This window comes from Rhinatrema bivittatum, chromosome 4 (assembly GCF_901001135.1).
Source record: "Rhinatrema bivittatum chromosome 4, aRhiBiv1.1, whole genome shotgun sequence".
NCBI lineage: Eukaryota > Metazoa > Chordata > Amphibia > Gymnophiona > Rhinatrematidae > Rhinatrema > Rhinatrema bivittatum.
In genome coordinates this window covers 100,054,634-100,070,003 of record NC_042618.1, presented here as the reverse complement: position 1 = coordinate 100,070,003, position 15,370 = coordinate 100,054,634, and the positions used below count along the sequence as shown (strand labels likewise).

The 15,370-nt window shown below is 47.9% G+C and overlaps 1 protein-coding gene across 1 annotated transcript in view; it reads right to left on the bottom strand.

The window, feature by feature from the left end:
• BUB1B (BUB1 mitotic checkpoint serine/threonine kinase B) overlaps positions 1 to 15,370 on the bottom strand; it is a 148,267-nt gene that overhangs the window by 57,213 nt on the left and 75,684 nt on the right. Inside the window, exons 13-14 of the mRNA XM_029598511.1 lie at positions 9,318 to 9,364; positions 6,615 to 6,705 (exon numbers count right to left, since the gene is read on the bottom strand). Coding sequence (XP_029454371.1) covers positions 6,615 to 6,705; positions 9,318 to 9,364 — 138 coding nt within the window. The remainder of the gene's footprint in view (positions 1 to 6,614; positions 6,706 to 9,317; positions 9,365 to 15,370) is intronic.

Here is a 15,370-nt window from a genome sequence, read left to right as displayed (position 1 = left end):
CCGCCCAGATGAGCTTCCTGCAACCACCACTGGAGCCGAGAGCTTCCATCGGTAAGTGGAGGCGAATCAAATAAATAGTCTTGAGACAGCGGGTTCCAACATGACAGCAGGGAGCGTTAAAGTGGTAGCATTTGTGCCCTCACCCACGGCACTACTTCCAGGGTTGCCACAATCAAACAGAGGACTTGAAGACAGCTCCACACAGTCGGGCATATCTTGTTCATCAATAGACGCACTTGGGACATCAACTTCTTTATCCGTGTGATTGGGAGGAAGACATTGCCCTGCTTGGTGTTGAACCAAACTCCCAGATATTCCAAGGACTGGGAGGGTTTGAGACTGCTTTTGTCCAGGTTTACGACTCAACCAAGTTCCTGAAGCAAGGAGGTTACCCTGTTGGTTACCTGGAGATTCTCTTCCATGGACGTTACCCGGATCAACCAGTCATCCAAGTACAGGTGCACCAGGATTCCCTTTTTTCTCTCTCAACACTGCAGCTACGACCACCATAATCTTGGAAAATGTTCTGGGGGTGGTGGCCAGCCCAAAGGGCAGTGCCCGGAACTGATAATGTGACCCAGTACCGCAAAGCATAGGAAACTATGTTCTTGCTGGATTGGAATATGTAGGTAAGCCTCGGATAGGTCCAGGGAGGTTAAGAACTCTCCTGATAATACAGCCATTATCACAGAGCATAGAGTTTTCATGCAGAAATGAATCACTTGTAGATGTCGGTTGACACTTTTGAGGTCCAGGATGGGGTGAAAGGAGCCTTCCTTCTTGGGTATGATGAAATAATGCCCGTATTTTCTTGGGGCGCAAGTACTGGGATTATAGCCCTCACCCTGAGGAGCCTTAACAGGGCAGTTTCCACTGCTTGCTTCTTGTGCTGGGAGTGGCAAGGAGATATCATGAATATGTCCAGAGGAGTGCTTAAAATTCCAGCGCATATCCTTCTCGTATGACCTCCAGTAACCATTTGTCCAAAGTGATCTCGACCCATCATTGGTAGAATAGGGACAGTCAACCCTCTATCTCCTCGTTAAAGGGTGGATCGGTAAAACGTCATTGGAGTTTCAGGACGAACTCGAACCCGAGCCTGACCCTCTCTTGGGCTGCCGAGTTTGAAAGGACTGAGGCCTACCAAAGGACCAAGACCTCCAAAATGTCAAGTTTCTGTAGGGGTGAAAGCATTGGGAGCCCCTGGATCAACCCCTCATGGGCGAGGGGTACTGTAACTGCTTTCTCTTATCTTCTGGTAGCCGGGGTATCGGAGATTCAACCCATTTACTGGCCAGCTTTTCCAATTTGCTTCCGAAAAGGAGTAATCCTTTAAAGGGCATCTTTGTGAGATTTGCCTTGGAGGTTGTGTCTGCTGACCAGTTCTACAGCCATAACTGTCTTCTGGCCACCACCACTGAAGCCACTCCTCTGGCCAAGGTATGGACTAGGCCCGAGCTCATGTCAGCTAAAAAGGCGGCAGCGGGTTCCATGGCCGCTCTGGAATTCGCCCCCGAGTCATTCACCTCCCGACAGAAGAGCAGGCACGAACGAGCTACAAGGGGCACAAGAAGAAGCAAATCCGTAAGGACACTGCTATTGCGTCAAAGGCCTGTTTAAGGATGACTCCATCCACCTATCGTGCATATCCTTTAAGGGCACTCTTCCCTCCACTGGACAGTTGTTCGCTTAGAGACAGCACAGACCAATTCATCCAATTTAGGGAAACGCAAGCATTCTCTCACTGCCGGATCAAGTGTGTATAGAGCTTATAATGCTCATCCACCTTTAAAACTTGATTCTGGGGCATCCCATTCCAGGCCAATCAACTCCTGGATGGCTTTCGGAATTGGAAAGTAGCAAGAGGCTTTCCTTAGGGAAATCAGAATGGGATTCTTTGGTTCCATCAGAGCCCGCCCCAGGAACTCCCAGCATCTTCAGGGTCTGGGAAACCAGGGCTGGCAATTCGTCTCTATCGAAAAAATGTAACATGGTCCGATATGGTTCTAAACCAGGGGGGATTTCACCATCTTTCAAGGAATCTGGATCCTATTCTTCATCTGTGCCCTCCGGGTCCCTGCCAGAGATACCCTTGGTGAGTTGAAGCATGACTAGAAGTCTGCCGATAGGACTGGGAGAGGGAGGGCTTATCGGCTGAGGTTCATCTGGACAAGGGCACGTGAAGTAGCAGACTGCACCTGTACAAAGGCTTGAAGGCCTTGAAAGAATTCCACCCAAGAGAAGGCGGCTGGCTCCATGCCTAGCTCAGGAGGTACTGGGGTAGGTGCCACTAAATTTCCCTCTCCCATGGATGACCCAGTCCTGGGATTACTCAGATCCAGGGTACTTCCGGTTAAGGCTTTAGCTAACCCATCCTCTGAATGGGAGGAGCCAGGCTTAGCAAAGTCCGGGGAAGCCAACTCTCCTTGGGCTTTCTCATAGTGCGGAAATAAGCAAAAATCCAGGTCAGATTGTGCAGCCCCAATATGACAAGCAGCTCAGAGAGAAAGGCATTTATGTTTCTTTGCTGCTGCTCTTTGCACCAGGTGCACACATATAATCTTTCAATGGCAGGTAAAAATCATACATGTAATACTCAATGGGGTAGATTTTAAAAGAAGCGCGATCAGCCTACTTTTGCTTGCGCATCAGACTCAAGCAAAAGTACGCTGGATTTTAGTAGATACGCGCGGAGCCGCGCGTATCCACTAAAATCCTGGATCGGCGCGCGCAAGGCTATCGATTTTGTATAGCCTGCGCGCGCCGAGCCGCGCTGCCTCCCCCCGTTCCCTCCAAGGCCGCTCCGAAATCGGAGCGGCCTCGGAGGGAACTTTCCTTTGCCCTCCCCTCACCTTACCCTCCCTTCCCCTACCTAACCCACCCACCCGGCCCTGTCTACACCCCCCCCTTACCTTTGTCGGGGGATTTACGCCTCCCGGAGGGAGACGTAAATCCCCGCGCGCCAGCGGGCCTGCTGCGTGCCGGGCCGCGACCTGGGGGCGGGTACGGAGGGCGCGGCCACGCCCCGTACCCGCCCCCAAAACGCTGCCGACACGCCCCCGCAACGCCGCGCGCTCCGGCCCCGCCCCCCGACACGCCCCCCTCCGAGAACCCCGGGACGTACGCGAGTCCCGGGGCTCTGCGCGCGCCGGGAGGCCTATGTAAAATAGGCTTCCCGGCGCGCAGGGCCCTGCTCGCGTAAATCCGCCCGGTTTTGGGCAGATTTACGCGAGCAGGGCTCTGAAAATCCGCCCCAATGCAAAGACTGGAAAGCCCACCCCACTCCTTGCTGCTGGACCTCTGCCTTCATCTTAATTTTTTTTGAGTTCCTAGTTAACTTTAGGTTACTAAGGGACTTGGAATTAGAGTACTTTAATTAGTAAATACACCTGTAAATTTAATCTGCTAGTGTCCTCTAAGGGGATGATTAAAATTCTCAATAAGGGCTGGTGCAATAGTATGATTTAGATAAGATCCTGATTTTTAATGAGAAAGTGTCTCTTGCCTAAAAATTAAGGGTTGAGCTAGGGGTGGGTGGGTGGAAAAGACACTAGAATTAACTCCCTCTGGCTTGCTTATTACCTCAGACGCACACAAACTCTAAAGAATATATCCCACTATTTCATCTCTCTCCAAATTTCTTTAAGTTTAAAAATTTCCCAAAGCTATACTTACCAATCCTTTTCAACCACCATTAAGTTGATCTTCACTCAATGGATTGAAAGGTTTGAGATTTGCATGCCTAAATGGTGCACACTTCCAGTCCTAGTCTACTGCAAAGGTGTGGGGCGCCTCTGGAAGGGCTGCAGCTGAGGAGTTCAAAGCCTGGATCACTCGCTGTGACCTTTGGAGACCTCTCCCAGGGGATGATGGGAGCAGTATGCAGATGAGCCTTCTGGTCCTCTTCTACTCTATGTCACAGCCTTGCAGATCTCAGCCACGGGGATCGCTCTCAAGTGGTCACGAAAGCTGCCATGGCTCTGACAGAGTGAGCCTTGACATGGCACCTGAGCTGCAGTCCTGCTTGCACATAGCAGAAGGAAATGCAATCCACCAGCCAGTAGACAGGGTCTATTTGGCGACAACAACAATCTATTCTCGTCAGAAATGATGAAGAATTGCATAGACTGCCTGTGGCCTGCTGTTTGCTCCAGGTAGACAGCCAAGGCTCTTTTGCAATCCAAGCTGTGCAGAGCCCATTCGCCCTGGTGCAAATGAGGCTTGGGAAAAAGTTGGGTAGGACGATTGACTGGTTAAAATGGAAATCTGTCACCGCCTTAGGCAGGAATTTAGGGTGTGTACACAGAACCACCCTATCATGAAAGAACTTTGTGTATGGTGGGTATGTCACCAGAGCTTGAAGCTCACTGATTCTGCGTGCTGAAGTGACCGCGACCAGAAACAAGACCTTCCAGGTCAGGTACATCAACTCACAGGAGCAGGGTGGTTCGAATGGATTTTTCATGAGCCGAGCCACCACCATATTGAGGTCCCAAGACACAACAGGAGGCTGCAGAGGAAGCTTCAACTGAAGCAGACCCTGCATAACACACCCTACTATGGGCTGCACAGAGATGGGTGAACGAGCCACACCCTGGCACAGACGGCACTCAGGTGTACCCTGATGGAGCTGGTTTTCAAGCCAGCATCCAAAAGCTACAGTAGGTAGTCAAAGAGTTTCAGTGTGGAGCAGGAGAACGGACCTAAGCCATGATGTTCACACCTCACGGAAAACCTCCTCCACTTCAGGCCATAAGACTTCCTGATGGAAGGCTTCCTGGAAGCCACCAAGACCCGAGACACATTGTCTGACAGGTCAAGAGGCTGCAGAATTAGCCTCTCAACATCCAGGCTGTCAGAGATAACACTCTGAGGTTGGGATGGCACAGCCTGCCCTAATCCTGTGAGTCGAGGTCAGGGGAAGTCCCTAGATTGATTGGCTCTCAGACAGAGAGATCCTGCAGGAACGGGAATCAGATCTGTCTCGTCAATGAGGGACAATCAGGATCATGGGCCCCCTGTCCTGTCGGAGCTTCAGGAGTCTTCATCACCAAAGGAAGTGGAGGATATGCGTACAGAAGGCCCTTGCCCCAGTGACGAGCAAAGGCTTCTGAGGCTGGTTTGCCGTTCCCCCTGTTCAGGGAGCAGAAAATGTTTCGCCTTGCTGTTGCAGGGGGAGGCAAAGAGATTCATGTCCGAGGTTCCCCAGAGGTGGAAGATCTGATCTGCTACTTCTTGATTTGGGGACTATGACCAGATACATGGCTCATAACAATATGCCCTAGGACTGAGCCAATGACCAAATCTGAACTGCCCCCCTTGCATAGGAGGAACAGCCTCATACATCCCTGCTTGTTGATGTACCACATCACCACCTGGTTGTCAGTCTGGATCAGGACTCCTTTGTTGAACAGGCGATCCCTGAATGCCCAAGTTGTATAATGGATCGCTCAAAGCTCTAGGAAATTGATCTGGCACTGAGCAGACCACAGACCCTGCGTGCGGAGCCTTTCCACATGGGTGCCCCACCCCAGGGCACCCCCTGGGGTGGGGCGCCCATGGGTGGATGCATCTGTGGTAAGCACAACTTGGGTAGGCAGAGACTGAAATGGAACTCCTTGTTCCAAACTGGGCAGGCTTTCCCACCAAGACAAGGAGGTCTGGAGAGCCAGAGTAACACAGATGTGAACACAGAGGTCCTGGGTGGCCTGCTGCCTTTGGGACTGCAGTGTCCACTGAGCTCTGCGCATATGTAAGCGAGCCAGGGGAGTAACATGGACAGATGCAGCCATGTGATCCAGGAGTCTGAGCATGTATTGGGCCAAGACCCACCGGCTCCGGTGAACTCCAAGGGACGCCAGTGCAAGCGCCCGATTGCAAGGAAGATAGGCCCTGGCCTAAGCCATGTCCAGCCGGGTGCCAATAAAGCTCAAAGTGAAGCAATGGAGTAAGTTGGGTCTTCGGGAAATTGATGACAACCCTAGGGACTCCAACACCCAGATGGCCAATTCCCTGAGTTCTATCAAATCCGCAGTGGGGCTAAGAACATGAACAGTAAGGCTCATAAACCTGGATAAACCAGGTACCTGGCCCTCACATTACTGGGAAAAGAGAAGACCCCGGCCTAAAAACCTGACAGGGAAGGCAGTTTAGTAAGTCGTGCTGCACCAACCAGTACATTCTACCATCTGTTGAAGGCAGAGATTACTGGCTTGTTTCTGGGACTGCAGCACATGTAAGTAGTTGTGATGACATCACAGAGAAAACTGTTCTCTGCCTCCACCTGGGCTGGTTGGATGGGGGGGGGGAAATATACCAGGATGAGGAAGAAGCAGCATTTTCCCCCAGACACAAAAACAGGACACACTTTAGTACATCTGGCCCTAAAACTGGAATTCAAGAACTCAAGCGGCTATATGCAGCGAGATCTCTGTACAAGCACTGAAGCTGGTACAATGATTTCAGATCCTCAAAAGAGATTCACTCAAACAAAAGATACTGAAACATTTTTCCCAATATGTCCAGTTCTACAGCATGTGCACCACTGCCTGGGATCATAGGTTTCTCATTTAAAGGATCAATAAATCCCCATCCTTGACTGCCTGCAAACCTACCTGGTGGGCTGAGTTTCTGGCAACAACTCATCAAATATGCTGAAAGATGTCTGCATAGGTGTACATAGTGCAGAAGCAGATAAGCCCAGATCTGGGAATGAAACAAAATTTTACAATAAATGCATGTGACAATGGCAGATGCCTCCTACTCTGGAGCAGGACAGGCCACAGACCCCCACAGGGCCACTCTGCTCTAAGTAGTTTGCAGACCCAGACATCCCTGCCTATCCCTACCCGAGGATGCTCACCCCACTGGAGTGGTGCAGATTGCAGGCAACACAAGGGAATACTCTATCAAGAGGTCCACCAATGGTTCCCTGGAAACCTCCTAATTCCAATTGTGCTTGACCAGGGAAGATCAAACCAAAAGACCTATTACTCCAAGAGGCAGGCACTCTCTCCAAAAATTCTTCTTTGTCACAAACCAGTTGCTCTCTGTCTCCATCTGCTAGTAAGGGAGCATATCCCACTTGTCTGGACTGGTCTGGCAGGGTGATATGGGGTGATCTATGGGGCTAATTTTCAAAGAATTTAGACACCTAAATAAACCTTTTTGAAAATGTATTAGGGCCAAGTACCTAAAAACTTAGGCTCCTAGTTTCATTAGGCTCCTACATTTAGGGTCCTAAAATGTAGGTGGCTTTGAGGCAGCAATAGGGTGGGGAACAAAGGTAGGAGCTTAGCATTGATTTTCAGAACTAGGCCCATAATTTAGGATTCTAAATCTAGGCAATAAATAGCAGCTGAAAATATAAGCGCTTAAATTCAGCTGAAAATAGTTGCCTAACTTGGGTACCTAATTTACAGGGTCATTCATCAAAATGCATTATGGCATTAACGCATGCAGTAATGCTAGAGTGTGGTGCAAATGCAAAGTTTAGGAAGGGGCGGGATCAGGGAGGAGTTTGGGCGGGATTTATGAAAATGAGGAGCAATATTGCACAGTTTTAACACCGGAAATAACTACACCTTTTATCCTGGCGTTAAATTTTTGGAATTGCATTTTGGCCATTTCTGGGCTTGAGGAGAGGAGAGGGGAAGGGAGGGAAGAGAGCCTCTTAGGAGGCCCTCACCGTGTGCAACTATTTATATGCCTATAGGAGGGCCATCTAATAGCTTGAGGTGAGGTGTTTGTATCTCTCTCTGTATATGAAAAAATGGCCTCTAAACCACCACAAACAGCACAGTACACCTCTGTGAAGATTTGACATCATTTGGAGTGAGGAAAGTCTCACAAAGATGACATTTTGTACTATGTTATCTCACTCTAGCTTGATGGTACCCTGTTATAGAGTCCATCAAGCTAGGGTGAGATAACATAGTACAAAATTTCATCACTCCAAATGTAGTCAAATCTTCACCAAGGTGTACTGTGCTGTTCGTACATCTCACTCTACATGAAAAAAACTGGCCCCTAAACCACCAACACCTCACGCTACTAGATGGCCCTCCTATAGAGATATAAATACTTAACTACTATGAAGGCTTTGTAGATAGGCTCTCTATCTCTCCTCTCAGCGCAAGATGCGATAATTCTAAAATTTCCATAAACACACCCCTTTTTCTTATCGTGGGCGTTATCTATGCATTAACGCATTTTGATGAATCTAGGCCTAAGAGGCCTAAATTTAGGAGCTCAGCTTTTTTTTTTTTTTTAAATATTGGCACCTATATTACTTGGTAGATCAGTAGGAACTCCACCATAGCTCATATTTCCATGTAGAAGATGGTAGCCAGTCTCTTCCAGTCCTACCAGTCACTGGAGCTAATGCACTGGAGGGGAGTTTAATCTTCAAAGCATAGCACATCATTTACAAAGTTTTACTAAAAAGCAAAAGCACAACTTCCTGCAGCAAAGCCAGTCTCTTCTCTAGACTGTGGAACTTCTGCAAGAACAGTTAGAAAATTCTGCGGAAAATTTCCAAAATTCTGTTCCAATTATGCAGCATATTAAATAGTGCAAATTTGTTTTTTACTTTACAAAAATAAAGTTTTCTGCCATTTTGTGTCCAAATAGATTTTTTGGGGGGGTTGGGGGAAGATGGAGGTAGTACTAAGGATCAGGAGAGCAGGCAGACCTACTCACACCTCTCCTCCCATTGCTTAGTCACACTTTCACTCATGCCCCCTCCCCTCCAATCCAACTCACATTAAACTCCTCCCTAGCCCTTTTCTTCCCACCTCACAACAATCCACTCCTGCCAATCTCCTCTCCTCACTCACACTCTGCACAATCTTTTACTCTTGATTCCCTCTCTACACAAATTTGGCTCTGTGTTAAGAGGAAGGGAGTAGTGGTGTAATGCTTCAGGCTGCTTCCTCTCTGCTGTTCAGGGATGAAACATTGTGTTTTGAACTACGAGAGATACCACAGTGCCTCACAGCTCTAAGCTCAACATTTGGTTCCAGACAAAGATGGAAGATGAGATGGCCCAAGGAACCACATTGCTGCTTTCCTCCTCAGTGCAGGGAAGGGGAGATGAATGGGCCACTGCTGCTACTTCCAGCTCGTTTCAAACCCTGGTCTCCTGTGGAAATTCCACAAAGGCTGGCGAATTCTGCAGTAAACGATGTATTTTGCAGCCCTTACAGCAGAAATGTGGGAGATCAGAAGACCTGATCATAACAATCTGTTCAGTTTAGCATTATTAGTAATACTTCTCCTCCCACTAATCTTCTCTTTCGAGTACAAACTTGACTTACCCACAGAACAAACCTGATCCTGCCGTTTCTGTTGCAGTTGGGACTCCCTGGTCAGAAAAGTATAAAAAAAAAAGGAAAAAAAAAAGGAAAAAAAAAAAGGCTATGAAGCATCCAGTTTCAAAGCCAAGAATCTCCATCATAGTACCTAACCCAAACCAAATTACATTCCAAACAATCCCTGCATGCACCTTGTACTTCAAATACATCAGCCCCAACCAGCTTGTCTCCTCTTAGTATAGCTGCTCAAATATAAAGTCCTGATAAACAGAGTCCACTCAAGGAAGCTTCCCCCAGCCTCTGAAGACTGACATGCTTTATTGCATGAGGGAGGAATCACTACAAAATTTATACAGTTTATATAAATAAAAACTGTACCCTTTCTGCATTGTATCATTTTCCTTACAATAACACAGAAAATAATGCCCACTTAAATGTCACACATGTGAAAGCCCAGAAAAAAAAGGGAAAATCTGAGAACACAATTCCCCCCCCCGCAAGTTTAGACATGTAAACATTGAGCACTGTGAAACAATTACAAAAAAAAAAAAAAAAATTAAACAAATTTTATTGAATAAACAGGATACACAAATAAGCGTACACAATCCAATTTTCCAAATAAATCCTAGAAAAAAAACAAATCCCTCCCCTATCATCACTAACAAGATAAACCCATTCACAAAATCCTTCCATAACATTCTAGGATACTGTATAAATGAAATCCATTGAAAAAATTAAAGCCAGAAACATCCAAGCTTACATCGTTCCAAAATATCTACACACAACCCTCTTTTCATACTCAATACTCCCCACCATCTCCAGAAGAAAAACAGTAAACAAATACACTAACTAAATTTCAACATAGGGTCCCATAACTGAACAGATTTCCTTTTGGCTCTGTTAATATCACCATCTTTATCATCTATTCCACCCTATAAATTGAAAAATTACTAATTACCTGATAATTTCCTTTTCCTTAAGGTGGATAGATGGATTTTAGGCCAGTGTGTAATGCATCTCTACCAGCAGATGGAGAAGGAGCAAACTGATGTCGCAGTAGGGTAGATTTTAAAAGGTGCGCGCGGACGTCCATGTGCGCACGCTACCCGGCGCACATACATGTATGCCCGATTTTATATCATGGGCACGCATGTTTTAAAATTGGGGGTCGGCGTGCACAAGGGGGCGCACAATTGTGCAACTTGAGTGCGCTGAGCCGCGCTGCCATCCCCAGTTCCCTCCCAGGCCGCTTTGAAATCGGAGCGGCCTGTGAGGGAATTTCCATTTCCCTTAACCTAAGCTTCCCACCCCAGCCCTACTCTAACCCCCCCCCCCCCCCAAAGTTATCAAAGGCAGGCGCAGGTTGCGCATGTCGGCAGACTGCTGGCACGCGATCTTCCAACACAGCAACAATGGCCGCTGTGTCTGAGGCCTCTGGCCCTGCCCCTTTTTGCAAGCCCCGGGACTTTCACAAGTCTTGGGGCTTTATGCGCGTCGCCAGGCCTTTTTAAAATAGGCCCGGTGCACATAGGGCTTTTAAAATTCAGCCCAGTGTGTATATAGTCCTGCAGTGACATCAGCCTGCCAATATCCTCTTCAAAAGCAACTGTGAACAGATTAGCAAAAACTGGAATAAAAACAAAACCATTTCTATACTTAACCAAGAAGAAACACTGAACTCAGGCAAGCACGTATGCATACTAGTCAAGGGACTGGATGAACTCTTACCAGTAAATCCCCTGGAACATGTAGCCTAACAGGAAGACCATCACACAGTCATTCAGCAGCCCAGGGCGGGAAGATGAAGCTATCTATCCACCTTAAGGAAAAGGAAATTAGTAAGTAAGTAGTAATTTCTCATTTCCTAGTATGTGGATAGAAGGATTTGGGACAAGTGGGAAGTACCCAAGCTACTCCTGAATAGGGTGGGAGGCTGCCCCCCGGTCCAGTCAACACCGCACATGCAAAGGCTGCATCCTCCTAGGCCTGCACATCCAGGCGATAATATCTGGAAAAGATGTGTAAGGAGGACCATGTTGCATCTTGGCAAAATGTTTACAGTAGACAACAATCTAACCTCTGCCCATGACTCTGCCTGAGCCCTAACCAGAGTAGGCAACGGCTTTTCAGCATCCAAACACATGGCCGTGACCACCTCCTTAATCCAGCAAGCTATTGTAGCCCACGAAGCTGGTATTCCCTGTTTTCCTCCACCATGAAGGACAAACAGGCGTTCAGTCTTTCAGAAAGATTTAGAAACTTCCAGATACCTCATGGCATGTTTCTAGATGTCAAAGGGCCACAACAGGCGATATTCTTCTGCATCTCTTTTCTTCTCCAAGGAAGGCAAGGAAATGGAATGATTCAAGTGAAAATCAGAGACCACTTTAGGCAAGAATGAAGGAACAGTGCGCAGCTTTATTGCTCTCCTTGAGTCACCCAAAAGGAATGCCTCCTGGCAAGAAAAGGCCTGCAGCTCAGAAATTCGACACACAGAACAAAACTGTTTTCAAGGTCAATAACTGCAAGGAAAGACTATGCAGTGGTAAAAACATATGGCCTGCTAAGAAATCCAAACACCAGGTTAAGACTCTACAAAGGAACCAGTAACCCAAGGAAGGACAAAGATGTTTCACACCCTCAAGAAAAAGGCCACATCATGAGACAATAAGAATTCACCATTCACCTGGCCTCTGAAACAGGCAAGAGCCACTACCTTAACCTTCAAGGAATTGAGGGCCCTGCAAAAATTCCAAAATGAGCAGGATCTTAACTGAACGAGGAAGAACACCTCAATCCTCGCACCAAGCCTCAAACACTCAAACCCAGACACATAAGGTAAGGAAGTGGAGAACTTTTGAGCTCGTAGCAAGGTGGCAATCACTGCAGAAAAATATCCACGCTTCAACAAGCGCCATACCATAAGACAAAACAATGTGGGAGGCTGAGATCATATGTAGATATATTTCCGCCCATTCCATAAGGAGATCTATCTTCTGTGAGAATTGCAGGCTTTTGGTTCCACCCTGGCAGTTTATGTAGGCTACTGTCGTTGCATTCTCCAACACTACATGGACTGCTTGTTCCTGGAGTATGAGGCTGAATTGTCAACATGCCAATCTGACTGCCTGAGCTTCCAGGCACTTTATGTTCGAGGGCCTCTTCCTTGGTCCAACGCCCCTGGGCCGTCAGTTCCTGACAGTGAGCTCCCCAGCCCAGGAGGCAAGCGTCTGTTGTGATGACCAGCCAGTTCGGAGGGGACAAAGGTACACCTCTGCCCAGATGAGCTTCCTGCAGCCACCACTGGAGCCGAGAGTATACTTCCATCGGTAAGTGGAGGCAAATCGAATAGTCTTGAGACAGTGGGTTCCAACGTGACAGCAGGGAGCGTTGAAGTGGTCGCATGTGTGTCCTTGCCCACAGCACCTCTTCCAGGGTTGCTACCATCAAACAGAGGACTTGAAGATAGCTTCAGACCATTGGGCATATCATATTCATCAATAGACGCACTTGGGACATCAAGACAGTGCCCGAAACTGATAATAGCAACCCAGTACTGCAAAGCGTAGGAAGCTTTCTTCTTGCCAGATTGGAATATGTAGGTAGGCCTTGGATAGGTCCAGGAAGGTTAAGAACTGTTCTGATTGTATGGTCATTATCACGAAGCATAATGTTTCCATGCAGAAATGAATCACTCGTAGATGTCTGTTGATGCTCGAGGTCCTTCTTTGGTATGAAGAAATAGATGGAATAATGACCTGTATTTTCCTGAGGTACAGGTACTGGGATTATAGCCCTCATCCTGAGGGGCCTTAACAGGGTAGTCTCCACTGCCTGCTTCTTGTGCTGGGAGTGGAAGGTGATATCATGAAATTCCAGCACATATCCTTCTTGTATGACCTCCAGTACCCATTTGTCCGAAGTGATCTCAACCCACCATTGGTAGAAGAGGGACAGTTGACCTCCTATCTCCTTGTTCCAAAGGTGGGTCAGGAAAACTTTATTGGAGGGTTCGGGACGAACCTGAACCAGACCCTCTCTTGGCCTGCCGACTCCGAAAGAACAAATCTCCCAAATGACCCTACAGAAATTAGAGTTTCTGTAAGGGGGAAAGTGTTGGAGACCCTGGATCGACCCTTCATGGGTGAGGGGTGCTCTGCTTTCTCTTATCTTCTGGTAGCCAGTGTACTGGAGCTTCATCCCATTTACTGGGCAGCTTTTCCAATTCACTTCCAAAGAGGAGTCATCCTTTACATGGGATCTTTGTGAGATTTGCCTTGGAGGTTGCATCTGCTGACCAATTCTGCAGCCATAGCTGTCTTCTGGCCGCCACCACCAAGGCCACTCCTCTGACCAATGTACGGACTAGGTCCAAGTTCACATCGGCGGGTTTCCATAACCGCTCTGAAATTCGACCCAGAGTCATCCATCTCCCGAGAGAGGAGCAGGCATAAATGAGCTACCACGGCACAACAGGAAGCAATCTGTAAGGTCATTGCTATTGTGTCAAAGGCCTGTTTAAGGATGGACTCCATTTGCCTATCGTGCACGTCTTTTAAGGCTGCTCCTCCGTCCACTAGGATAGCTGTTCACTTAGAGACGGCAAGACCAGCGGATCCACTTTAGGAAATGCAAACGTTCTCTCGCTGTTGGATCCAGTGGGTATAGAGCCTCTAACGCTCGTCCACCTTTAAAACTTGCTTCTAGGACATCCCATTCCAGGTCAAATCAACTTCCTGATGACTTCCAGTACTGAAAAATAGCAAGAGGCTTTCCATAGGGAAATCAGAATGGGATTCTTATTTGGTTCCGTCAGAGTCTGCCCCAAGAACTCCCAGCATCTTCAGGGTCTGGGAAGCCAGGGCCGGCAATTCGTCTCTATGGAAAAACCGTTACATGGTCCGATATGGTTCTAAACCAGGGGGGGATTTCTCCATCTTCCAAGGAATCTGGATCCTCTTCTTAGTCCGTGCCAGCCGGGTCCCTGCCAGAGATACCCTTGGTGAGTCAAAGCATGCCTAGAGATTTGCCGATAGGACTGGGAGAGGAAGGGCTTACCAGCTGAGGTTCTGTCTGGAGAGCGGCAAGTGAGGTAGCAGATTGCGCCTGTAAGAAGGGTTGAAGGCCTTGAAAGAATTCCTCCCAAGAGAAGGCCGCCGGGTCCATGATTAGCCCAAGAGGTACTGAGGTAGGTGCTGCTAAATTTCCCTCTCCCATGGATGACCCAGTCCCGGGGTTACTCAGATCCAGGGTACTTCCTGTTAAGGCTGTGGCTGACCCATCTTCTGAATGGGAGGAGCCGGGCATAGCAAAATCTGGTGAGGTCAACTCTCTCTGGGCTTCCTCACAGTGCTGACATAAGCAAGAATCCAGGTCAGACCATGCAGCCTTAATATGACAAGTAGTGCAGAGACAAAGGCGCTTATGTTTCTTTACTGTGGGAGTCATTGGCAATGGTAACTGCGTGTTCAGATGGCTTGCGCTTAAAATTTTATACGCACAGATTTCGGTGCCTAAGTGGGCCATAGCGAAGCATACGCATGGCCCGAGCGCCCAGCTTCATTTGTATTCTGTGCCTAGTAAGTTGTGTGCATAAGTACGCATGTGACGTTATGTGCACAGCGCGTGCGCACCGAAGCTCTATGGTGGGCAATACAGGCATAAAAACACACGCAAGATAGTGCCCCCACAGCCTACCATGTGGTGTGCCAACCAAGCCTAAAGAGGGGCGCTCAACCCATTCAGACGCCCACTTCCCCTTACCCCAATGGGAATATCGGTACAGTGCACAGAGCAAGGAGAACAGAAGTAGTCTTACCAAAACCTCTCCAACATCTCTGAATTGAGAGGAAATGGAGAAATTATTTACCTGATAATGTCATTTTCCTTACTGTAGACAGATGGACTCAAGACCAATGGGTTATATGCTCCTCTGCTAGCAGATAGTGACGCAGTCAGGTTTCAAAGCTGCCGTCACCTTAGATATACCCCTGCAGTGACTTCAGCATTCTCTTCAAAAGCCATTGTGGACATACTCTAACAAACTTTATTAAAAC